General features: G+C 38.6%; 1 protein-coding gene across 1 annotated transcript; it reads left to right on the forward strand.

Moving 5' to 3' along the window:
• Window positions 1-362: 362 nt before the first annotated feature.
• Window positions 363-26,795, forward strand: LOC127808035 (U-box domain-containing protein 44). The gene is made up of 4 exons (XM_052346343.1): window positions 363-614; window positions 1,754-2,322; window positions 2,427-2,736; window positions 24,792-26,795. Exons 2-4 carry the CDS (start codon window positions 1,768-1,770, stop codon window positions 26,363-26,365), a joined length of 2,439 nt encoding a protein of 812 aa, XP_052202303.1. The 5' UTR covers window positions 363-614; window positions 1,754-1,767; the 3' UTR covers window positions 26,366-26,795.
• Window positions 26,796-27,398: the final 603 nt, after the last annotated feature.

Consider the following 27,398-nt stretch of genomic DNA (forward strand, 5'->3'; position numbering starts at 1 on the left):
TCCAGCAAATAATTTCAAAACTTCCATTTTGAAGGGATTATTTATGCGCTTGCAATAATAATCATTCCCCATATAGTGGTATAGAAGAGGACAGACAGAAAAATAATGAGTGAAAAAGGCAGGCAGCAAGGCTGGTTTTCCAGGTTTCGTAGGGACCAGTGAACTGTGAGAGAGAGGAGGCGGCGGGCTCGGCTCCGCAAGCCATGTTGTTTCGTCAATGGTCTACTCTGCTCTCTCTAAGCAGCTCAGCTAAGCCAGGAGAGCTGATTGATTTTTGGAGCTCAACAAGTCAACCCCCCCTCTCTCCCCCATCCTCTCTCTCTCTCTCTCTCGATATATATATATATATATCCTCCTTTAAAAATGATATTTAGTCGTCCCCTTTTGTTGTTCCCGTTTTCGACTCTCCGAAGTACTATTTTCCTCTCTCTTCCCACCCTGCCCTTACCGACTTTGAAGAAAACAGAAACGAACCCTAATTCCTGGATTCAAATAATCAATCTCCCCTAACTGTATATCTGCCTGCAGAATTTATCCCCAGATGATGGCGCATCACCGGATGGGAACTGAGTTTTCACGATAAGTTCCTCAAGTTTGAAGAATTAGCTTGGAGGGTAATGGATTTTTTGGTTTCTTCCTTTAATTTAAGCTGAATCGAGCCTGTGCACGTTTTTCTTGAAAATTCTTTTGCACGGGTATGCATGATTGTGAGTTCGGACTTGCTCTGATGCTGCTTACGTCGACTAGTGTTTGCTGTCTCGTTTCGTAAATGGGGTATTTTGAGACCAAGGATGCAGTTTTTAATCTGATCTACTTGAATTGGTTATATTCATATTCTTGGTGGTGTTCGGATGGTTAATTTTTTAAGGTTATGAATCAATTTTTAAGGGAAGGAAGAGAGCTTGATCAGTAAAAGTGAAACTAAATGGAAGTATGAGGGGGAGAAGATAAGATGAGTTCTTTTTTCTAATTTGAGCTGGTTAGCTCTGAATTTAACTGTAGGCTGAAAGAGATAATTTGAAGGAAATGTATTTCTTAGAGAGATTTACTTGAAGTTGAAAAAAGAAAAGGGAACTTAAGAAGGAAAGAGAGTTCCATCTCACATCCATGCGAGGTTAGAAAGTTTTCTTTATTACCATAAGTGAGCTTTTTATTTCTGTTTTAACTTTTTCTTTTAAAAAAAGGATACATGTGCAAGATTTGGGTGTGGTGGTCAGACATATATCTTATTTCATGACCTATTCCATATTGGTAGTATAATGGGGAACTTTTTGATATGGTACTTGGTCCTGAAATTAAAATGTGTACTTAACTAGCACTTTTGGATAAAAGACTTGTGTTGTTACAAGTAATATTAGTGCATAAAGGAGGATTGTTTTTCATGAGTCCATTCCATATTGGCATGTATTGGAGAAGACATTACTTAGGTTTAGAAATTTAAAAGTTAACTTCAGATAGCTTTGAGTGAGGTGAGGGCGTATGGCGTAACTATGGAAATAGAGTTGAACCAATTTTGAAGACTTAGAATATCGAATATCCATTATGGTCCTAAATATCCTTGGAACCCACCTTTCTCTTTCCTCCCTATAATTTTTTTTCTTCCAAGCACTAACTTGTGATGATGCCATTTATATTTTGTTGTTACCAGTTCTTACTTTTATTTTTCCCACTCAGGAATTGCGAAGTTTTATCTTCCGATCTGTCATTACAGCTGGTATATTAATTTCTTCTGTTAATATATATTCTTTGGCAGGTACTTATTATCTGATGGCTGGAAGCTGGGATGGAAGTCATGATCTTGGTAGCCAGTCGGATGAGAACTATCTCTTTGACAGACTACACATAGAACCCATATACGATGCATTTATATGCCCTTTAACAAAACAAATTATGCGCGATCCTGTTACATTAGAAAATGGACAAACTTTTGAGCGAGAAGCAATTGAAAAGTGGTTCAAAGAATGCAGGGAGAGTGGTAGAAGGCTGGTGTGTCCGTTGACGCTAAAAGAACTAAAAAGTACAGAATTGAACCCAAGTATAGCTTTGCGGAATACCATTGAAGAATGGAATGCCAGGAATGAAGCTGCTCAGCTTGATATGGCTCATAGGTCACTATCTCCAGGCAGTTCAGAGAATGATATTATGCAGTCCTTGAAGTTTGTCCAGCTGCTCTGCCAGAAAAGCCGGTCAAATAGGCATGTTATTCGTAATGCAGAACTCATTCCTATGATTGTTGACATGTTGAAGAGCACTAGTCGTAGAGTTCGCTATAGTGCTTTAGAAACTCTTCGAATCGTGGCGGAGGAAGACTCCGACAATAAGGTTGTAAATTTTGCTGCTACAAATTCAATAACCTGGGAATTCAAGCAATTGAATGCCTCTTATATATGCTTTTTTAAATATATGTTTTTTTTTTCTTTTTGCAGGAAATACTGGCTGAAGGTGACACAGTACGAACCATAGTTAAGTTCTTGTCCCATGAGCAATCCAAAGAGAGAGAAGAAGCTGTCTCTTTACTGTTTGAGCTCTCCAAGTCCGAGATTTTGTGTGAAAAGATTGGTTCAATTAATGGAGCTATTCTTATATTGGTTGGAATGACTAGCAGCAAGTCAGAAAATTTGTTGACTGTTGAGATGGCTGATAAAACTCTAGATAATCTCGCAAAGTGTGAGAATAATGTAAGACAGATTGCTGAAAATGGTAGACTGCAACCTCTTCTGACATTACTCCTGGAAGGTATTTCACTGTCATCGATATTTTTTTGTGTTTTCTTTGTTTGCCTAGAAATGGTACTTCTTTTTAGTGGTGGTGTTATTGTTTCTTCTTTTTTTTTTAGGGTACAAGTGTTATTGCTTCTTGGGGTCAATAACTTCGGTAGTTTCCTAAGGTAGAATAATTTTTTGTTTGTTGTTTAGAATGTACATACAATTTTTCCCATGTTAAAAGTTCAATCATAATCTGTGGGTGGAAAGAGTTCCTGCTCTAGAGTTTTACAGCACTTGTGCCAGTTAACTGGATAACAGAATGGATATAAGGTTGAAAGCTTCTTGGTGTCATATCATTTGCCACCTGAATATCTTCTATCAATATCATTGAACATGTTGACTTGCCATCATATACATCTCAATAGTGTAGGCCTTCAATTGGAACACATGCAGTGGTCCCATGCTGACAAATGAGTGGCCTAGCTACCCAAATGGGGCATTTGCATACTTATGATCCTATGAATAGCAAATTGAATTTCTCCTAATTATTGTGATATATTGTGCCTGAGTGAACATGTTTGTCTATGCCATCAGTCAGCTGTAGGCACAATAAATGACTTAGCATCATGCACCAGTGGACATGGGGTTCTTGAGGCTTTTGGTGGTTATAGATGGAAACATTGTATTTCATGCTGGTCATGGTTGCCTTTGAATTTGATCTGGATGCTGAGAGATTGCTGTAGTAAGGAAGGAAGGATTCTCAATAATGAGTCTAATCCCACAACTTTATCTTATCCACAATAAGATTTATGTTGTTTGAACTCTTTCACAAACCTTCGTAACTTATAAGACTTCAGTTTGAGAAGATACCAATTATGCTACTTGATTCTATGTTTGAGCTGCTTTATCCTTTGGCCAAACATCCATATGGCTCTCCTTTCTATATGCTACTCCACTGACAAATTTGATATCTTCTTTCTGCATACTACTCTACTAGCAAATTTGGCATTTCCGGCATTTCCTTTCTAAACTTCAAGTATGCATCTTCTATTAGTTCGAGTAGGTTGCTCGCAAGAAGAATAGGAAAACATAAAGAATTACTTGTCATGGTAGGACATCCTGTTTGATTTACTTTACATGGGAAACATAGGCCCTAAGTTTGGTGGTTTGAGAAGCTGTAATCATATTTTTTCTATACAAAACAGAGCATATGTTCTCCTTGAGGTCCTTCTAGGCTTTCTCCTCCTTTACATTCAGTCAAAAGCATAGTTATTTTTTCTATTGATAAGTGTGTAGGAATTCTCAGAATTCTTGTATATTCATAGCATAGATTTATAGTCAATTTAAGGCGACACCTTCATAAGGAAACTATCAATCTATCTTCTAAGGGAACTAGCTATTAAAGAAACATATACAATTAGAAAACTAACTAATTAGGCAGTTAGTTGATACAAAAAAACAACTAGCTGTACATTCCATATCTACATTAGGAAACATAATCTTTTACATTCAATGGTGAGCCAATTAGCTGAGTGAGTCTTCTATTTTCATTATTCCAACACTCCCCCTCAGGTTGGTGAGTGGATATCTGCCATTCATAGGTTACCAGCAATCTCTTGAAACCTAGAAGTGGGTAACTCTTTGGTTAGAACATCAACCAATTCATTTTCTGATGTCACGCGAGGTATAGTAATGAGTCCATTGTCAATTTTCTCTTTGATGAAATCTTTGTCCACTTTTGCATGCTTTATTTGATCATGTTGTATTGGGTTGTGCACTATACTAATAGTTGATTTGTTATCACGGTATAGTTTCATCGATCCATTTTTAATAATCAAATCCTTTAGAATTATTTTGATCCACAAAAGTTCACAAACACCTAGAGCCATAGTTTTGCTTCTGTACTTGATCTGGCTACCACATTTTGCTTCTTGCTTCTCCAAGTGACTAAATTTTCTCCTATGAAAGTGTAGTAGCATGTAGTTAACCTCCTGTTTGTGAGAGATCCGACATAGTCAACATCGGTTATACTTCTACTGTCAGGTTACTTCCCTTTTTGAATGAAATTCCTTTTCTTGGAGTAGTTTTTAAGTACTTGATAATTCTCTGAACTACTTGTAGATGTTCCTCCTTAGGATCATGCATAAACTAACTAACTATTTTCACAGCATAAACAATGTCAGGTCTAGTGTGATTAGATAAATCAATCTTTTTTCTAACTTCTGGTAACGCCCTTTATCAATAAGTATTCCCTCCCCGCTTTCTTGGCCTCATTCTATGGTTTGGATCAATAGGTGTACTCACTGGTTTGCATCCAAGGGTACTTGTTTCCTTCAGCAAGTCAAGTATATACTTTTGTTGGCATATAAATATCTCTTGTTTAGAATATGCCACTTCAATTTTGAGGAAGTATCTTAGTTTCCATTGCTCTTTCATTTCAAATTCTCAGGCCAATTGTGTTTTCAGCCTCAATTTTTCTTCTTCATCATTTTCAGTAACTATAATATCATCTACATATACCAATAGGACTATTATCTTTCTCTTACCTGAGTGTTTCACAAATAAAGTATGGTCACTAGGGGTGTTCAAAAAAATCGGTGCACCGCGGAAACCGGCCAAACCCAACCGAACCGGTCAATTTTTATTTTTTGCGGTCCAAAACGGTTTGGTGGTTGTACAAACCGCATGGTTTGCGGTTTGGTTTAAAACCAAACCGCCCAAGAAAATATAAAAAAAATATATTATTATAAAAATCACCCCAACATCCCCTACAACCCTTATTATTATAAAAATCACCCCTACAACCCTTATTATTATAAAAATCACCTTATATTTTTATAATAATATATAACAAGTTTATAATAATATATAACTATTATAATTGCCAACAGATTATAATAGTTTATAATAATATATAATTATCCTTTCCAATATTTTTATAATATATTATATGTTGTTAATAGTTATTTTCAAACCGCGATAAACCGCACCAAACCAGACCACAAATGCGGTGCGGTTTGGCCGCATCCAAACCAGACCGCAATCTAGTTTTATCAAAAAATCGCACTAGCGGTTTGGCTTGCTGAAAATGATTCAGACCGGCCAAACCGCACTGTGAACACTCCTAATGGTCACCATGACTCTGCTTATACCCAAACTGCATCATAGTCTTAGTGAATCTCCCAAACCAAGTTCATGGAGATTGTTTTAGCCTATACAAGGTTTTCTTCAGTCTGCAAACTTTGTCAGGACCATACTTGCTATCAAAGCTCGGTGGTGGCTCCATGTACACCTCTTCTTCTAAATCTCCATGAAGGAATGTATTTTTTTTACATCATATTGTTGGATTTCCTAGCCAAAATGAATTGCTAGAGATAATGGGATTCTCACTATGTTCATTTTTGTCACCAGTGCAAAAGTCTCTTGATAGTCCACCCCATAAGTTCGTGTGTAGCTTCTTGCAACTAGCCTTGCCTTATATCGTTCAATAGTTCCATTTGCCTTAAATTTAACAGTGTAGACCCATTTATAGCCAACTACTCTCTTTTCCTTGGGATGCACCACAATCTTCCATGTTTTATTCTTCTCCAAAGCTCTCATTTCCTCCTCCATGGCATATCTTCAGTTCCTATCCCTTAAAGCATCATATACTATTTTGGGTATTTTGATTGAGTTAAAGGTGGAAAGAAAACTTTTGTGTTGGGAGGATAGTTTATGTGAGGGGATGAAATGGGCTATAGGATGTTGGGTACACTTTCGTGTTCCTTTTCTCCAAGTAGGAAGATAGAGATCATAATTTGAGTTAGCATCACAAACAATAGTGCTATTAGTTTCAGAACTGAACAAGTTCAAAGTGTTTGCATTACCTAGGCTTGGAGTTGATTCTTGGACTTGCATGAGAGGCTGCGAGGGTTGTATTATTCTTGAATACTGCTTCAATGGCTTTAAAGGGTTATGGATTTGAACCTGTTCATGGACATTGGCAGTGTCATTGGTAGGTTCAATGTTGTCAGTGTCAGTATCTGCAATGTCTTTTGTTGCAGTGATATCTGCCATATCTACAACCTGTTCAATTGTTTATGGGATGATAACACTGGGAAAGGGTTGAGATGATGATGATGATGGTTTATCAAGAAGGTTTGCATGTAGTTCGAGAAAGGGTATGGAACCTGAGCACACATCTTTGTTTCTAGACTGCTGCCCCTAAAGATGGTTTGAGGAGATCTATAAAAAAGGTTGAGACTCATGAAATGTGACATTAAGAGAAACATAAGTGTGTCGATTAGAAGGATCATAACATTTGTAACCTTTTTGGGTAGAAGAATAACCAACAAAGATGCATTTTTACCTGGGAGTCCAATTTAGATCTGTGAATTTTGTGAATATGCAAGAAAGCAACACAACCAATTACTTTTGGGCAGTGTTCAAAAACGCGCTAGGCGTTAGTCGGGCAGCAGGCTGTGCCTAGCGCCTAGGTAGCGACTAGATCAACAGCAAGCTTGCTGCTATAACAAGCAGCAAGTTGCTGCTACTTGCTGTAGCGAGCAGCTACAGCATGCAGTAAGCAGCAACGCAACAGACAAGATCAACGAGATCGGAGGAAGATGGATACATATCGGAGGAACACGAGATCGACGACGACAGCCAACAGATGAGATCGGCGGCAACGAGACAGAACGACCAAGAGACGAGATCGACGGTGGCTGCGAACGACCAAGAGACAAGATCGGCAGCGAGAGAGAGAGAGAGAGAGAGAGAGAGAGAGAGAGAGAGAGACAACCCTTGATGAATGACTAGAGAGAGAAAGGGAAGGGGGAAATAGGTCGACCCAGGATGCACATGACCTAGGCGGCCCAGGCCGCGCGCGACCCAGGCGGTTAGGCACCACCGTGGCTCGATTAATCGGGCCCGGTGACTAGGGGTGTCAAGCAACCCTTAATCGCTGTGGCCAGTGGCCACTTAACGCCTAGGCGGCAGCTTAGGCCGAATTTTCGAACATTGCTTTTGGGGATAGATTTCTAGTAGACACAATGTTTGGAAAATGGTTGGACAGAATATGTATAGGACTATGATTGGCTAGGACTTTTGAAGGAAGATGATTTATGAGATAAGTAATTGTTAGAACTGCTTCCCTCCATAGGAATTTTGGAGCATTGGACTGAAAAAGAAGTGCACAAGTGACTTCTAGGAGATGATGGCTTTTCATGTTCAACCACTCCATTCTGTTGTAGGGTTTCAATACATAAAAATTCATGAATAATACCTTCCTTGATAAAAAAGGGAGAGAGATTCTAATTGAAAGAATTCCTGGCATTATCTAAGCAAAATTATTTTATTTTTGCTCCAAATTAAGTAAAAATCATTTTTTGAAATTGAGGAAGCAGTGAATTAACTTTAGATTTGTCTTTCATTGAGAACAACCAAGTAGCCCTAGTGCAGTCATCAATAAAAATGACAAACCACCTAGCCCCATGAATATCAAGAATTTTTGTTGGCCCCAAATATCAGAATGTATCAAAGTAAAAGATTGACTGCATTTCATTGAATTGATTGGGAATGAAGTACGACAATGTTTAGCAAATTGACACACTTCACATTGAAAATTTGACACAACTAGATATTTAAACAATGATGGAAACATATATTTTAGGAGAGGAAAATGTGGATGACCAAGATGAAAATGATGTGCCCAGATCATTTGTTTATTAGATGTGGTTAAAAGGGCTTGAGAGAAAGGAGATTGGTTTCCCTTTATTCGACCATTATCAAGATCCTCAAGGTAGTACAACCCATCACACTCTTTAGCATACCCAATCTTTTTCCCTGAGACTTGATCCTGAAACACAATGAGAGTTAAAGAACGTTAGTTTTCAATGGAGCTCTTTAGTAATTTTTTTGACAGAGATAAGATTAGTTGAAAGGTTAGGGATATGAAGGACATTTGTAAGAGATATGGAAGGGGTAAGCTGAAGACTTCCTTGTCCAACAATGTCAGTGGCAAAGTCATCAGCTATAGTAATTTTTTGGTTTCTTAGGGTTGGTTTGTATGAATTAAAGAAAGAGATATCATGAGTCATATGATCAGTTGCCTTGAAATCTACAACCCATTTACTCATTTTAGTATGTGATGCTTTAAAAGAATCAGTCATAAGACACATACCACTTTTGGGAGGAGAACAAGAACCTGAAGATTTATTCAGGGATTCAAGGAGTCTCAATCTTCCTATGTCTTCTTTGTTGAATTCTATAGACGACTCCTTGTCTGGCTGTGTAGTGTCGATTAGTGATTGCTTTTTTCTAGCCACATTAGCTTGGCTATTTCCTTGGCCCTTGAATCCTCCTGTTCGTGCCAAAACTTGGGCCTTACCATGTAGTTTAAAACAGTTCTCACAAGTGTGACAAGGTTTGTCGCAGTAGGTGCACCACAGTCATCTTTGCTGGACTGTTTCCTTGATTTTGTTGGCTGCAAATTACTGTTTCCTTTATTCCCTCATTCTCCAGGTCTATGAGAGATAATTGTTGCACCCTTTTATATACAAGGTTCCAACATAACAGCTTGTCAACTCTCTTTAGCACGAACAATTGAAAAACATTTATAGGAATCTTACCAAGAATTTGAACCCGGATTTGACCATACTCATAATTCAATCCTGCAAGAAATTCAGATACTCGATCATTTTCGAGTAATTCTTGAACCACTTGAATGTCATGGTTGCATTCTAGTTTCAAATCTCGGTAGTGGTCTATTTCAAGCCAAAATCCAGTGGTTGTAATACTCGATGATAGACATTCCCCCTTGTTTGGTAGAGCTTACTTGATTCTTTAGCTCGAAGAACAATGCTACATCTTTCTTCTTGTAGTGAGTCTGCTGTAGGTTTTCCCATATTTCCTTTGTAGTGGTAAGGGAACATCAAATTTTTACTGATCTTTTGTTTTATAGAATTTGTTGAACGAGGAAGAGAAATTCAAAGTTTGAAGAGGCTAAAAAAGATGGGATAATGATAAGACTTTAAAGTCTTGTAGATTAGATATTGTAAACTTGTATTTTAAAGTTTGATTAGCTTCTATAATTTAGGAGATAGGGCATCCTAAAATTTAAGAGATAGCATATCTTATCTCATCTCTTACTTTATAGGAGAACATATAAGAATAACTGTTGTACTTAATCCCTTTCTTGTTTCTAGTCGAATTAATCAAGCAAGAATTCACTGCTTGTTTCATGGTATCAGAACCCTAGGCAAGATCCCTAAGTAGTTTTTTCTTTTTTGCCGATGCAAATCAAAGATCATGGCCGATGCAAATCAAAACCCTACCCTTATTGAAACTTCAACCACTAGTTCCCTGAGTATGATTCAACCCTCTACTCCTTCTCAATCTTTCCCTAATCTGTCCAGCCATCCAATCGACAACCATCCACTACAAATTACTCACCATAAACTAAATGGGAGTAATTTTAGGAAATGGTTTCAATCCGTTTTACTAGTGATCAAGGGAAAAGGAAAATCAAGCTATTTGATCGGTGCAATTTTTGCTCCTCCATCAACATATGCCTTTTACAGCACTTGGGAAGCAGAAAATTCAACCATCATGGCATGATTGATAAATTCCATGGAGCCTAGGATTGGAAGGACATATCTCTTTCACAAAACAGCTAAGGAGATTTGGGATTCCGTGTAAGAAATGTACTTGGATTTGGAGAATTCATCTCAAAGTTTTGAAATCAGGTCAACCATAAGAAACTCCAAACAAGGAAACTCGAATGTTACAGATTATTTCAATACTTTGGTAGAATTATGGCGTGAGATGGACTTATTCTATACTATTGTTTGGGAGAATGTTGTTGATAGTATTAAGTACAACAAGATGGTTGAAAAAGATTGGATTTTTGATTTTCTCCATGGACTTAACAGTGATCTAGATGAAGTGCGTGGTAGGATTTTAGGTACTAAGTCTCTGCCTACTTTAAGAGAAGTTTTTGCATAAGTTAGACGAGAAGAAAGCCAACGCAAGGTGATGCTTCAATTAGCTAATGACCTAGCTCATCAACATTATGCTCTTGTTATTGTTAAGCAAGGGGAGTTTGTCTAAAAGGATGCAGGGAGGGAGAAGCAATGGTGTGATCATTACAAGAAACCATATCATACGCGAGAGACTTGTTGGAAGATCCATGGCAAACCCGCCAATTGGAAGCCGAAGGATAAGAGAGAAGGTACCAGATCAGCTTATGTAGCTGCTACATTTAGTGAGAATGGACCAAAACTAGTGGAAAAAGGACAAAAAACATATTTGAATCTAACAGAGAAACAAATCTAGACCTTGTGTCGACTGTTAAATCAGGGTAACAGCTTGGCCAGCCCTTCTAATCATCAATCTACAGTATTAGTTGCTCTGCAAGGTAATCCTCACTACTCTTTGGTGTCAAAATGGCTTCCTAAGGATGTATGGATAATAGACATTGGGGCATCTGACCATATGTCTAATTCTATGGATTGTAGACTGAATATAGGCCATGTCAAACACTGATTGAGATCTCTATGGTTGATGGTACTATTTCTCCTGGCTTGGGATTTGGTAAAGTTTGTATTTCTAACCTAAAACTTAATGCAGTCCTATATGTGCCAGGATTAAGCTACAACTTGTTATCAGTGAATAGAATTACAAATGACATGAATTGCAAAGTGATTTTCTTCCCATCCTTCTATTTATTTTAGGACCAAGTCTTGGGGATCATGATTGACAATGCTGAAGCTAAGGATGGTGACGCAGCGTGTAGCGCGAGTGTGAAGAAAACACACCAAAATAAACCCTTGAAAGAGCAAACTTCAATGGTCGAAGCTTGGCTTTCAAGAAGACGCAAAAACAAGACTGTTTTGCTAAGAAAACCTAAATAGGTTGCTGAAATTTGATTAAGAAAAACTTGATTACAAACTCTAGATCCTAGGCATATTTATAGTATTTGGCTAATCCAAATCCATCTAATATTTGGAAAACAAAATCCAACTAGAATCCTAATAGAAATAAATCTTAATCCAACATGAAGTAGAATCCTAAATCAAGTAGAAATATGAAATTGAATCCTAAATCAAGTAGAATTCTAAAAACTTAAGAAGTATTAAAATATTGTTTCGGCGTGGTCGAGAGTCAGCTTTAGGCTGGGTCTTGATTGGTGACCGCATCATTCACCTCCACTTGAGAAGAATTCGTCCTCGAATTATGATCTGGGTATGACAACTCAACGTCCGGCAAATACAAAGAAAGATCAGCAACATTGAATGTTTTGGAAATACCCATATGATTTGGCAAATCCACAACATAAGCATTATCATTGATCTTCTTTGTAATCTTGTAAGGACCATACTTCTTTGGCTTGAGCTTGTTCTGTTGTCCTGTAGGAATCCGTTCATTTTTCAAGAATATCATGACTTCATCTCCAACCGCAAATACCTTATGCTTCCTATGCTTGTCAGCTGCTGCCTTGTACTTCTTATTCGCCTCGTGCAACTTTTGCCTGACATCTTCCTGAACTGCTTGAACGTGTTCGGCTAAGTCACTGGCTGCAACACTGAAACCTGGTACCTTTGGCAATTTTACCAAATCCAATGCATGATTAGGAACTTTCATGTATACGATAGAGAATGGTGATCTTCCTGTTGAGCTATGTACGGCATTGTTGTAGGCAAATTCTGCTTGAGCTATGACTAGGTCCCATTGTCTTGGCTTGTCTTTGCAAACACTGCGAATCAGATTTCCTAAGGTACGATTCACCACCTCTGTTTGTCCATCAGTCTGGGGATGTGCTGTGCTACTGAAATTCAAAGATGAATCGAACATTCTCCACAAAGTAATCCAGAAGTGACTCAAAAACCTTGTATCACGATCCGAAGTAATAGTTTTAGGGACTCCATGTAGTCTAACAATCTCCTTGAAAAACAGTTTGGCTGTAGCTACTGCATCTGCCGTCTTCTTGCATGGGAGAAAGTGCGCCATCTTGGAAAACCTGTCAACCACTACAAAAACAGAATCCATACCTCGTTGGGTTCGCGGTAGACCCAACACGAAGTCCATAGACAAATCTTCCCAAATAGCATTGGGAACAGGCAATGGCATGTAAAGACCGGCGTTAGAAGAGTGCCCCTTAGCTGTTTGACATATATAACACCTCGCCACAATAATAGAAACATCTCTCCTTGCTCTTGGCCAATAATACCTTCCCATAACAGCTTCAATAGTCTTGTCTCTGCCAAGATGCCCTGCTAAGCCACCACCATGCAAATCCCGAATAATTTTCTCACGAAGAGATGTGCAAGGGATGCACAACTGATTTCCCTTCATGAGAAACCCATCATGCACATAAAAATCTCCTGATGGTTGCTGAGACATGCATTGTTCCCACACATGTTTGAAATCCTCGTCTGTCGCATATAATTCTTTCAAGCACTCAAACCCAACAATCTCAACACTAAGGGTCTTGATCAAATCCACACGCCTACTCAAAGCGTCTGCCACTCGATTATGTTGTCCCGACTTATGTACAATTTTATATGGAAATTTATCAATAAAAGCAGACCATCTAGCATGCATATCACTCCTCAATTGCCTTTGGCTACTCAAGTACTTAAGAGCTTGGTGATCTGTGTAAAGAACAAATTCTTTGGCAATCAAGTAATGTTCCCATATCTTAAGAGCCCTCACTACTGCATAAAACTCCTTATCATAAGTAGACCACTTTCTTCTGGCTTCACACAATTTCTCACTGAAAAATGCAATTGGTCTCTTCTCTTGGGACAACACAGCACCTATACCCACTCCACTCGCATCACACTCAACCTCAAACAATTTGTCAAAGCTTGGCAAAGCTAAGACAGGAGCGGTACATAATTTATCTTTTATCAAGGTGAAACTTTGCTCTTGTTCTTCACCCCAATGGAACTTTCCTTTCTTTAAACACTCAGTAATTGGAGCCACAATACTACTAAAGTGTTTGATAAACCGCCTATAGAAAGTTGCTAACCCATGGAAACTTCGCACATCACTGACATTTTTAGGAGTTGGCCACTCTCTAATAGCTCGCACTTTTTCCTCATCTACCTTTACGCCCTCTTTACTTATAACAAAGCCCAAGAACAACAAGCTCTCACTCATAAAAGTACACTTCTTCAAATTAGCATAAAGTTTGTTTTCCCTCAACACACTCAACACCTCTCGAATATGCCCCTCATGCTCATTAATAGACTTACTGTATATCAAAATATCATCAAAATACACCACAACGAATTTACCAATGAAAGGGCGTAATACTTGGTTCATTAGTCTCATGAAAGTGCTTGGTGCATTGGTTAGTCCAAAGGGCATGACTAACCACTCAAACAACCCATCTCTTGTCTTGAAAGCTGTCTTCCACTCATCTCCAGGTCGAATTCTAATTTGATGATAACCACTTCTAAGGTCAATTTTGGAAAAAATCACAGCCCCATCAAGTTGATCAAGCATGTCGTCGAGCCTAGGAATTGGAAATTTGTACCCAATAGTAATTTTGTTGATGGCTCTACTGTCAACACACATCCTCCAACTCCCATCTTTCTTTGGTGTCAATAATGCTGGCACTGCACATGGACTCATGCTAGTCTGAATGTGCCCTTTTCTCAACAATTCCTCTACCTGCTCACGCAAAATCTCATTCTCCCTAGGACTCATCCTGTAGTGTGGTAGGTTAGGCAAGCTAGCACCAGGAACCAAGTCAATGTGGTGTTGAATATCTCTCATAGGAGGTAGCTCATTAGGCAACTACTCAGGAACCACATCATGAAATTCCTCCAACAATCCCTGCACCTCCACTGGAATTTGATTTACCTTCAGTAGCTCACTCACACTCTCTCCCTTGATAACCAATAAATGAACCTCTCGAGTATCCTTACACTCCCTCACAAACTCTGTGTGTTTATGTGTAATGGTAAGAAAATTTCGCCCCTCCACTTTAGAAGCTTTGGTTTGATTCTTTTCCACTATGGGTAACAAAGTATAACGCACACCTTCTTTCTCAAGCTGATATGTGTTCTTCCTACCCGAGTGCTTAGCATCCACATCAAATTGCCAAGGCCTCCCAAATAAAATATGGCAAGCATCCATATCAACAATATCACAATAGACTTCGTCGGAGTACTTACCGATAGAGAAAGGCACCCTGCAACGTTCATTCACATGTATGCCACCAACTTCTTTGATCCATCCAATCATGTAAGGGCTTGGATGTTTTTCAGGAGTTAACTGCATCTTTGCCACCACGTCTCTTCCTATGATGTTCTCCTGACTTCCACTATCAATAATCAACTCAAAGATTTTTCCTTTCACCGTACACCTCGTGCGAAAAAGCTTATGTCGTTGAGTAGTATCTTCATTCTTTTGAGATAGCATTAACTTCTTCACTACACAGGTATATTGCCCATGTCCATAATCTTCTTCATCATCCTCCCCATCAGGCCCGCAATATACTTCCTCTTCAGCAACATCTTCCTCTTCCTTTTCAACAATGTTAACTGTTTTCCTCCTTGGACAATCACTAGATCGATGCCCAACCTCATTGCACTTGAAACATTTTAAAAGAATAGGCTTTGCATAAGGATTAGGGGATTTTTAAAGATTAGAAGTAGTACCTCGAATGTTTCCCCCCCATTGTAGCCTTATTAGGGTTGACTGTATGGGGTGGATTGGAGGGTTGCGCTCCTTGAACCGACTTGCCTTTATCAAAAGCTGGTTGTTTATTTTCATTCCCATTATACCGACGATAGGTGTCATTACGAGATCTCTCACTCAACATTAACTCAGCCTTTAAAGCTAAGTTCCTTGCTTCTTGCACACTTAGAACCATCTGAACTCCAATTTTATCACGAATAGCAGGCTTCAATCCATTCAAGTAACGAGCTGCTTGTTGATTGTCACTTTCTGACAATTGGTTTCTCTTCGCTAATCGTAAAAACTCAGAGGTATATTCATTCACACTCTTCATTCCCTGTGCACATCTTTGATAAGCTTCAAACATATATTGTTCATAGTCAGGGGGCAAAAACCTACCTCTTAACAATTGCTTCATTCGTCTCCATGTCTGAACTGGCTGTCGGCCTTCCCTCAATCTAGTTTCTCTTAATCGCTCCCACCAAACAGATGCACCGCCCTTCAACCTGTAAGCCACTAACTTTACTTGTCGTTCATCTGGGATCTCCATGTATTCGAAAAAACGGTCAACCTCAGTGATCCAATCCAGGAACCCCTCAATATCAAGATCTCCACTAAAGGTGGGAATATCAACTTTTAGTTTATACTCATCGTTGCTCCAGTGGTTGTGCTGATGCGCATTCCTCCTAACCCCTCTACCACCAGGGTTAGCTATTGCTCGACCAAAATCATCCTCTTCATCGCTATCTTCAATCACTGGTCTTCTAGGATTAACAAGGACATGATTAATAGGTGGTCTTCCCGCTCCGGCTTGATTCACCCCATTATTCAGGTTCCTGTCATCATCAACTCGTAGTAAGGTGCCCAATTGGTTGCTATGTTGCTCCAATCGCTGCTGGATAGTACGAGTTACTTCCCGCTGTTCTTCAATTGCTCTCCAAACTGCGGACAACCCCTGATCACCGTCACGAGGCTGGTTGCTACCGTTACCTTCAAGATTGGCCATCTGATTGGTTGATTAACCGCTCTGATACCACCTGACGCAGCGTGTAGCGCGAGTGTGAAGAAAACACACCAAAATAAACCCTTGAAAGAGCAAACTTCAATGGCCGAAGCTTGGCTTTCAAGAAGACGCAAAAACAAGACTGTTTTGCTAAGAAAACCTAAATAGGTTGCTGAAATTTGATTAAGAAAAACTTGATTACAAACTCTAGATCCTAGGCATATTTATAGTATTTGGCTAATCCAAATCCATCTAATATTTGGAAAACAAAATCCAACTAGAATCCTAATAGAAATAAATCTTAATCCAACATGAAGTAGAATCCTAAATCAAGTAGAAATATGAAATTGAATCCTAAATCAAGTAGAATTCTAAAAACTTAAGAAGTATTAAAATATTGTTTCGGCGTGGTCGAGAGTCAGCTTTAGGCTGGGTCTTGATTGGTGACCGCATCAGATGGTCTCTATTGGTTGAAAGGAAGTCCCTCAAATCCATTCCATTCGAATAAAGTTGTTCTAAATGTTAATTCAAATGCCAAAGCTATGTTATGGCATAAACGTTTAGGACATCCTAGTTTCCCTTATCCTAAATTTTTGTACCCTCAATTCTTCATTAATAAATATCACACTCGTTCATGTGAACAATATACTCTTGCAAAACAACCTTGAGCTCATCATTCCATCCAACCCTATAAACTCTCATCACCATTTCATTTGGTTTATAGTGACATTTGGGGCCCTTCTAAACTCTCAAATATTTCAGGCTCTAGGTGGTTCATTACCTTCATAGATGACCACTCTAGGACTTGTTGGGTATATTTTATGAAAGAGAAATCCGAAGCTAGCAGTATTTTCAAACAATTCCATAAGTTTGTCTTGAATATGTTCCAAACTTCTATTCATATTGTTAGAACTGATAATGGGAGGGAATATTTTTCACATGACATAACCAATTACCTACTTGACAATGGAATTGTACATCAAAGTTCTTGTCCTTACACACCACAACAAAATGATGTGGCTGGAAGAAAAAATAGGCATCTCTTAGAAGTTGCTAGAGCCATGATGTTCACCACTTATGTCCCTAATTCTTATTGGGGGGAGGCAGTTCTTACGACCGCCTATCTCATATATCATCTTCCCTCCAAGACATTGAACTTTCAAACACCCCTCGAAACCCTTTGTGCTATATATCCTCATGCCCCATTCTTACAATCTCTTGAGCCTAGAGTGTTTGGTTGTGTTGTTTATGTTCACAACCATAGTATTTCTCACACTAAGCTTGATCCCAAGGCCCTAAAATGTCTATTCATTGGTTATTCCCCTACCCAAAAGGGCTACAAGTGTTACTGCCCTATGAACTGCAAGTATTACATCTCCACTGATATTACAATCTATGAAGATCTTCCCTTCTATCAGTCCACCTCCTCCATGGATATACCTGCTGATCCTATCACTGCTCTTCCTTTTTCACTGCCAGTGTATTCTCAAGGGGGAGAAACTCCAACTTATGACAATACTCTGACAGTGGAATCAATCCCTATAACAACAGCAGCCCCAGCAGCTCCTGAAGCAACCCCTGATTCAAAACCAACAACTTTTGACCATTGTTCTGGTCAGTCCTATTCATCTCAGCCTCAGTTTGTCTATTCCCAACGACCAAGGAACCAAACAAGGCTGCAACAGTGCCAATCATCTCTACCAAAAGCTGGTCCATCAGAGGATGACTGCAGCTTTGAAGGAGATATGTCAAGAAACAGCACAGAACATGGCACTGACAGTGATGCTATACCTAAGGATGGGTTAGATTGGGCAATGCCAATAGCCCTACAAAAGGGGGTGAGGTCTTGTGCAAAATATCCTATCAAAAATCATTTGACTTATGCTAAGTTATCTCCTAAGTTCAGAGGTTTTATTGCTAAAGTTGACAATATAGTAGTTCCAAAAGACATCCGGGAGCTATGCAAGATCCTAAATGGAAAGCAACAGGTATGGAGGAAATGAAGGCACTAGTTGGGAATGGTACTTGGGATATAGTGAAAAACCCTTAGACAAGAAAATAGTTGGATGCAAATGGGTATTTACTGTGAAGCACAAATCTGATGGCAGTGTTGAAAGATGTAAAGCTCGGTTGGTAGCCCAAGGTTTTACTCAAACCTATGGGATAGACTATGAGGAGGCCTTTTCTCTTGTGGCAAAATTAAATTCTATTCGGGCAATCCTTTCTATTACTGTAAATTTAGATTGGCCACTATTTCAATTTGATATTAAAAATGCATTTCTAAGTGGGGATTTGGATGAGGAAATATATATAAAAATCCCACCAGGTTTTGAAGATGAGGTTGGTATAGGAAATGTTTGCAAATTGAGGAAGGCATTATATGGCTTGAAGCAATCACCTAGGGCTTGGTTCAAAAAGTTCATTATGACCTTAATTCAGTTTGGGTATCAACAAGGATAGGTCGACCATACTTTGTTTGTGAAAACCACAGAAAATGGAAAGAAATCTATTCTAATTGTTTATGTTGATAATATTATTGTAACATGAGATGACCTACAAGGGATTGAAACCTTAAAGGGGTAGTTGAAGGCCAAATTTGAAGTCAAGGATCTCGGGCTTATGAAATACTTCTTAGGCATGGAGGTTGCTAGAAGCCGAGAAGGGTTATTTATCTCACAAAGGAAGTACACCATTGATTTGCTAAAGGACACTGGGATGATGGCTTGAGACCTATGGGAACTCCACTAGACAAAGGCTGGAAATCAAGAGAAGAAGATGATGATGTCCCTGTAGACAAGGAAAGGTACCAATGTTTGGTAGGAATATTGATTTATTTGTCTTTTACTAGGCCTAACATAGCCTATGCAGTAAGTAAAATAAGTCAATACATGCATTCACCCACACAAAGACACACAGATGTTGTTTTTCATGTACTAAGATATCTTAAAGGAACCCTTGGAAAAAGGGTTGATGTTTCGGAAAACCAAGTAAAGGGAAATTGAAGGATTTGTGGATGCAGATTGGGCAGGCTCAAGTAAAGACAATAGGTCAACAACTAGGTATTGTATCAAGGTATGGGGAAATGTTGTGACATGGAGAAGTAAAAAGCAATCAGTGGTGGCTCGTAGTATTGCTGAGACAGAATTTCGAGCTCTAGCTCAAGGAATATGTGAAGTTATTTGGTTAGAAAGGCTATTGGGAGATCTGAAGATACCCTTGGTTCAATCTATAAGGGTGTACAGTGATAGTAGGTCGACAATAAGCATAGTAAAGAATCCTATCCAGCATGATTGCATGAAACATGTTAGGATAGACAAAAACTTTATAAAACGAGAAATTGAAGAAGGGGGAATAATTTTGTCTTATATTCCTACCAATGATCAAATTGTAGATATATTCACAAAAGCCATGGCAAGACCCGAATTTGAATTTCTAATTGGCAAGCTGGGGATGACTAGCATCTACTCCTCAGCTTGAGGGGAAGTGTTGAACAAGGAAGAGAAATTCAACGTTTGAAGAGGCTAAAAAAGATGGGATAATGATAAGACTTTAAAGTCTTGTAGATTAGATGTTGTAAACTTGTATTTTAAAGTTTGATTAGCTTCTATAATTTAGGAGATAGGGTATCCTAAAATTTAGGAGATAACATATCTTATCTCATCTCCTACTTTATAGAAGAACATATAAGAATAGTTGTTGTATTTAATCCCTTTCTTGTTTCTAGTCGAATTAATCAAGCAAGAATTCACTGCTTGTTTCAGAATTCCATAGCCAAGACATAATCACCAAATCTTCTTCATCCCATGTGCTGAATCCTGGATCTTTTTCTTTCGGGCTAGGATCAGTTAGATGTCCAATCTTCCCTCTTCCTTTGAGAAAAGTGTGAACTACCTGACTCCACTACAAGTAGTTAGTTCCATCAAGCTGGTATAGATGATTTATATTCTGGAAATTGCTTCTTGTTCCTGTTGCGATGACAGTCATAGGTGAGGCCGATAGTTCACACATAGCAGTTGAGATATAGAATCCTTAGAAGCGGTTGACATATTGTGACGGAAAGAAAGGAGAATGATTAAGGAAGGTTGCAATGATGACATAACAAGAAATATGTGATGGTGGCAATGAAAGCCAGGAAAAAATGCCCTAGAAAGATGGCTCTAATACCATGTAGGAATTCTTGGAATTCTTATATATTCACAACATAGATTTTCAGTCATATTTAAGGTGAGTCTCGACACCTTCATAAGAAAACTATCAATCCATCTTCTAAGGGAACTAGCTATTAAGGAAACTAATTAATTAGGCAGCTAATTGATACAGAAAAACAACCAACTGCACATTCCATATCTACATTAGGAAACATAATCTTCTGCATTCAATGGTGAGCCAATAAGCTGAGTAAGTCTTCTATTTCCATTATTCCAACATAGAGGACAGCTTGTAATGTTCTACACATGCATGTCTTGGATGCCTGCTCATTTTTCTTTAGTAAGCTGGATCTCGCATGCAAGTCTTAGGTTATTTTTTGTTTTTAAATTCTCTTTCGTGCCTTCATCATATTCCAGCTTTGCTCTTTATCTTTGAGTTCAGTAAAACAGACTCTTCAGTTTTTATATTAACATTCAAACATCTCTCTCGTATGGCTCAAAATGTCAGGTAGCTAAACCCTAACACATGTCAAATATGAGCATAGTTAAGATAAGAATGTTGTTGAGTTAGATGTGATGTCATTTAAGAAATGACAAAATAAAAAATAAGATCTTACGTAATATGGTTGAAGTGACGCCCCTTAAGGCTAAGTTGAGGGAGTCACGATTAAGATAGTTTGGACGTGTGAGAAGAAGATTAATAGAACCAATTTGAGATGAGTGGATGAAATGGGGGAAATCTGTAGAAAAAGAGAGAGAGGAAGACCAAAGATGACTTGGTAGAAAACCTTTAGGCATCACATAGAATATAATGGTAGTAGTCAAGCTTACCCAGTGGGATTAAGGCTTGTGATTTTTGTTGTTGTATTCAAACTACATAGACAATTGGGCCACAACAATTAATGTGTTAAAAATAACCAGGTAGAGAGAAAAATGGGATAAGATAAACCCAAAAGACTTTAAAATCATAAGAAATAGGTATTCAGAAAAGGTAGTTCTGCACCTTGGAAAGGCCTTTAACCCTAAACACAGGAACAAATTAGGGGCTTAATTTCCAGAGTAAAGATGACAATGAAGAGCAAAGGACCAACATTAATTGCTAGCAAGGCTTGGTCTCAAAGATGGTGTCACAACCCAAGGATATATTAAGAATTATCTAATACATGTATTTTCTTCTCGTTGTACTTGCTGCTTCACTTGTTGTACCTTTCATTAGACAGCCTATAAATAGGTTAGTGTAGGTAGAGAATGTACGTTTTGAATGATAATGGAACTTGCTATTTCTCTCTCAACTTTCTGTTCTCTCTCGTTTCCCTCTGATCTCTCTCCCTTTCTCTGTTCTGACTGCATTTTTCCCTCTAATCTTTCTGTTATCTCCCTCTTTCTGTCTAATTCTACCTCCATTTCTGTTTTATCTTTCCCTGTTCCTACCAAATTCCTCTGTAATTTCCTATTCAACCCCTAGGAAAACCCTAGGTTCATGACCAATGGCAGTACTACAACAATTACAACATACCCAAGTCTTAATCTCACTAGGTGGGGTCAACTACATAAATTCTAGATCTCTACGCATCCTTATCCATATCTTCTACTACACCTAGCCATTAGAGGGATACTCCCTAACAATTTTCTTTGTCTAGAATTCATGGTATTTGATCTAATGAATTTTAGGTTGGTTGTGGGCTACTTATTGCAGCCCTCAAAGATGACGATGCAGTGAAAAAATATTCTTGATGCATATATCTTTACTAAAAAGTTGACCAGAGAAGAAAGGAAAGAAAATAGCTGATTACTTTTTTTCTTTGAATCTGGAATTCTGAGCTAAATATAAAGGGGTAATTCACTTCCCTCATTATACTAGGAGTGGAACTATAACATAAAGTTCAACTTACCTATAGTTGCAAGCCCCAAGTCCAGAGCTAAAGTGCAATAGAAGCTGCATTTGACGGACCATGTGAGCTGTTAGACATTTTTTCTTGGTTTTAGTTCAGCATCATCCATGAACCATATACTATTTTCTAGAAAGAGAAACATTGCTCTTTAGAGAGAAGAGAGAGAGAGAGAGAGAGAGAGGCGATACTACATGCCACCATCTTCCTTCACCGTTACCTGTCACCACCCCTCTTTCATGAGATATTTTGCAGCAATGCTTATATCAACTTCTCTCAGCTTGGACACTGATTAGTTATTCTAGCAATAAATTCATCAGTACCATTCAAACCTTGTTTACTTGCTTGTTTTATTTTCTATTTTTTTGGGAGTGGGAATTGTTGTGGGAAGCATTTGAACAATCAAATCTACACCATTCTTGTCAAAATGAGATGCGATGAATCTTGCATTGGTTGGTACAATCAGCACCTTTTTATTCTTTTCCTAACAGACAAAAATCAATTGTCAATAAGATGGTGAATACTTAAAGTTTCTGAACTTACCTACAGTTACAAGACCCAAGTCCAGAGCTAAAATGCAATAGCTAGCTGTGTTTACAGACCTAAGTAAGCTATTAAACTTTGTTTAATTTAATTCAGCATGCCCTCTTTACTATCCATGGACTATATGCGATTTTCTATAAAGAGAAAAATTGCTTTTCAGAGAGAGACAGATAGAGGGGGGAATACTATAGACCACTATTTCTTAGCTGTTATCTGTCACCATCCCTTTCTTTTATGAGATATTTCATACCAATGCTTACATCAACTTCTCTCAGCTTGGACACTGATTAAACCTTGTTTACTTGCTTCTTTTTTTTTTTTAAATTCTTTTTGGGTTGGGGTGGAGGGTTTGTTTGGGGGAAGCATTTGAACAATTAAATTCAAACCATTCTTGTAAATGAGATGCAATGAATCTTGCATCGGTTGGTACAATTAACACCCACCTTTTTATTTTTTTTTGCTAACCGACAAAAATCAATTGCAATATAATGGTGAATAGCACCATTTCTCTGGCACTGATTCAACAAGAAATGGCAGTGCTTTTATTCATGCATATGTACATAAACTCACCCATCTGAAGGCCTATATTAGTTTAGATATAAAACGTGGAGGGTGCAGAAATGCAGGACACCATATGCTTTGTTATTTCAAATATCAGCATCATTTCCTTAAATCAGGGAATCCCAACCCCAGACAAGTGCTGTTGTCTTGGGACCTTCAAATTCTATTTTATATATGTATTTGCATAATCAACTCATCACTTTTAGTGTTGAAGATATTCCTTCTATTCTTCTATTCGTGCACAATCAACATAAAATTCTTTCAATCTTTGCTCATGAACTCTAGACAAAATATTAATGGATAGAGATGATTGGAGAGCTATAATTTGTGTAGTTGATTCCACCTAGTGGGATTAAGGTTTTGGGATGACAATGATGCATTTGTGTGTATAACTTAATGCATAGAGAGATTAGGTTCATTTGATTGGTTTTATCCAAGATGTAATTGATGGGCAAAGATTTTTCAATTTTGCAATGATGGGTGGAGGCACCTGCAGCCATGGATGTAGATTGATGGATTACAGGTGATGTTTAATGGAGTCAGGGGGACTGGGGAAGAGGGATGGGAGTTACTGCATTATAAGGATATAGAAGACATTTCAAACTTTCCACTGAGCCAAAAAAAAAAGAAAGAGAGAAAAAATCCTAGTACAAAGCCAAATTGCACCTAATACATGCAGGACCTTCTCACCCTTAATTTATATGGAAAGATTAACAGTCTCACTTTAGTCTAATCTGAAGGGATGCCACCATGGGGTTTAAAAGTTAAAAGGGCACATGAGGGGCTTTCAGGTTCATGAGAAGGGATAAAGTGAAACTCCTAATTAACGTAAACTGGACTAGGTTTTGCATCAGGTCTTTTTTTTTTCTCTTATTGATCTTTTGAACAAATCTTTTTGATACTTCCAATAATCAAAATAATTTGGAGTTCAAGATTCTGTAGTCATTTACTTGTGGCTTTATCGGTAGAGACAATGCAATTCCTTCCGGCTGTCTACCTCCTAGAAGCTGTAGGTTGCGAGGCTTCTCTGTACTTCAAAATGTCTATTTGTTTCTTAGCCACTGAAAGGGGCAGGGAAAGAGTTGGTAGAAGTTCAGTTCTCCTTTTGCATATTGGGGTTGGTAGAAGCTGTAGTCATATACTTGGGGTTGGTAGAAGCTTAGTTGTTGGACAGAATAAATAGTGCATTGTATTTCCATCCCAAGTTATTTGCATAAAAGAATTCCATTTTCCTTTTGTTAATGTCGTCTTATTGCTAAATGGACTGTTGCAGGCCCACCTGAAACTAAGCTATTGATGGCTTCATACCTTGGTGAGTTGGTTCTAAACAATGATGTGAAGGTGTTTGTGGCCAGAACTGTTGGTTCATCACTAATCGATATCATGGGAAGTGGTAACATTCAGTCCAGAGAAGCTGCCCTCAAAGCACTGAATCAGATTTCATCTTGTGAAGCAAGTGCAAAGGTTTTGATAGAGGCAGGTATACTTCCCCCTCTGGTCAATGATCTATTGTTCACTGTTGGAATGAACCCGCTTCCCATGCGATTGAAAGAGGTCTCTGCAACAATTCTTGCCAATGTGGTGAACTCGGGTTATGATTTTGAGTCTGTCCCAGTTGGACCTGACAACCAGACTCTAGTTTCAGAAGAGATAGTTCATTACTTACTCCATCTGATTAGCAACACTGGTCCAGCAATAGAATGCAAGCTTCTCCAGGTTCTTGTTGGTCTCACCACTTCTCCCACTACTGTCCTGAGTGTTGTTGCTGCCATTAAAAGCTCTGGTGCCACCATCAGTTTAGTTCAGTTCATTGAGGTTCCACAGAAGGATTTGCGAGTGGCTACCATAAGGCTTCTCCAAAACCTCTCTCCTTACATGGGTAATGAACTAGCTGATGCTTTACGTGGGGCAGCTGGCCAGCTTGGTTCACTAATCAGAGTCATATCAGAAAACATTAGTATCAGCGAAGAGCAGGCAGCAGCAGTTGGCCTTTTAGCCGATCTTCCAGAGAGGGACATGGGCATCACAAGGCAGATGTTGGATGAAGATGCCTTTCCGTTGGTCATTTCGAGAATTGCTAGGATCAGGCAGGGCGAGACTCGGGGCAGCCGCTTTGTCACACCTTATCTAGAAGGGCTTGTTCGGGTTCTCGCAAGGGTTACTTTTGTGTTGGCTGATGAACCTGATGCAATAGCACTCTGCCGTGAGTACAATATCGCTGCATTGTTCATTGATATGCTTCAGTTCAATGGAATGGACAATGTACAGATGGTTTCTGCCATTGCCCTGGAGAACCTGTCCCAGGAATCCAAGAATCTGACAAGACTGCCCGACTTACCAAAACCTGGTTTCTGTGTTACAGTCTTTCCATGCTTAAGCAAGCCAACTGTTATAACTGGATTGTGTAGGATCCACCGCGGAGCATGTTCACTAAAAGAGACGTTCTGTCTTCTGGAAGGCCAAGCTGTGGAGAAGTTGGTGACCCTTCTGGACCACACAAACGAGAAAGTTGTTGAAGCATCACTTGCCGCACTCTCAACTCTGTTGGAAGATGGCGTTGTTATCGGGGAAGGAGTGCAGGTATTGTGTGATGCAGATGGAATCAAGCATATATTGGAGGTGTTACTAGAGAAAAGGACAGACAATCTTCAGAGGAGGGCAGTTTGGGCGGTTGAGAGAATCTTGCGTACTGAAGAAATAGCCTATCAAGTTTCTGGTGATCAAAATGTGAGCACTGCCCTTGTTGATGTTTTCCAGCATGGCGATTATCGAACACGACAGATTGCTGAACTTGCATTGAAGCATGTTGATAAGATACCCAACTTCTCTGGGATATTTCCAGTTTGAGCCCTTTGTAGATGCTTCACTTGCAATGACAGTTGATAAACTGGAGCGCCTTGCTTTTATTGACTTATTTCCCTTCGGGCACTAGTTTGAGCTACTGCTGTTGCATGTAGAATTCCCAATTCCGGTCTGGGAAGCATCGCGAGGTCTCTCTCTCTCTCTCTCTCTCTGTTTGATAATTTGTAGAGTGCCATGAACTATTCATTTGTTATTGCTGCATTGGGGTTTCTTTACAAAGCCGCATTTATTGTGCTAGCTTTTGAGTTTTTGTACATTTAGGACCAGATTTTCAACGAAGGGTTGAGCTGTCCAGTGGTTTTCCTCAGAACCCACTCATGATGCATGTCGAATTTCCGTTTTCTGTAATCACCACATCTACATTTCATCTATTCTCACTCCTCTAATATAAAAACAAGGTCAAGTGTTGTATTAATCTTTGTATCTTGTACATTGCCTCAGGAGCTAAATTGGTTTTCTTAATTTCAAAGGAGTTAAATAAGTTCTTATATTCTTAAACTCAGGACCTTGTTATCCTTGTAATATTATGATTTAAACGCCATCCACTGCCGTTTATATTCGTTCTATCCCAAATTAAATTCTGTCTCCTATAACGAAGAATAACATAATCTATATTTATCTAAAATGTACGGTACAAGGTATATATACAAGTGTATACTAAGTAATCTTATTTACATTAATACCCATATATTTATACATTTTAATACCTCCGTCGAGTGAAAGCATATATATTATGCATGTCTAATTTGGTACAAATGTCACTCAAGAATCTCTAAGTGATGATGAGTAAATTAACCAATTGATTATTGGAGCTCGTAAATGTTGCAACAACATCCCCAAAAAGTACCTTTTACAATCAATCTTAATATGCTTAATTCTCTTGTGGAGTATGGACTAGAAGCAATGTGCATAGTCACTTGGTGATTTTGATGACTCAATTAATTGTTTTAATCACATTAATTCACAAGTTACTTGAGTAAATCAACCAATTAATTATTCGAGCCCATAAATGTTGTTA

Source organism: Diospyros lotus, chromosome 8 (genome assembly GCF_014633365.1).
Source record: "Diospyros lotus cultivar Yz01 chromosome 8, ASM1463336v1, whole genome shotgun sequence".
In the NCBI taxonomy this organism is placed as follows: Eukaryota; Viridiplantae; Streptophyta; class Magnoliopsida; order Ericales; family Ebenaceae; genus Diospyros; species Diospyros lotus.

What these genes read in the sequence shown, in the direction of transcription:
- LOC127808035 (XM_052346343.1), top strand. Translation starts at nt 1,768, where the DNA reads ATGGCTGGAAGCTGGGATGGAAGTCATGATCTTGGTAGCCAGTCGGAT. An exon ending in AGGAAGACTCCGACAATAAG is followed by an intron (nt 2,323 to 2,426) that starts GTTGTAAATTTT and finishes TTCTTTTTGCAG; the next exon opens with GAAATACTGGCTGAAGGTGA. An exon ending in TCTGACATTACTCCTGGAAG is followed by an intron (nt 2,737 to 24,791) that starts GTATTTCACTGT and finishes GGACTGTTGCAG; the next exon opens with GCCCACCTGAAACTAAGCTA.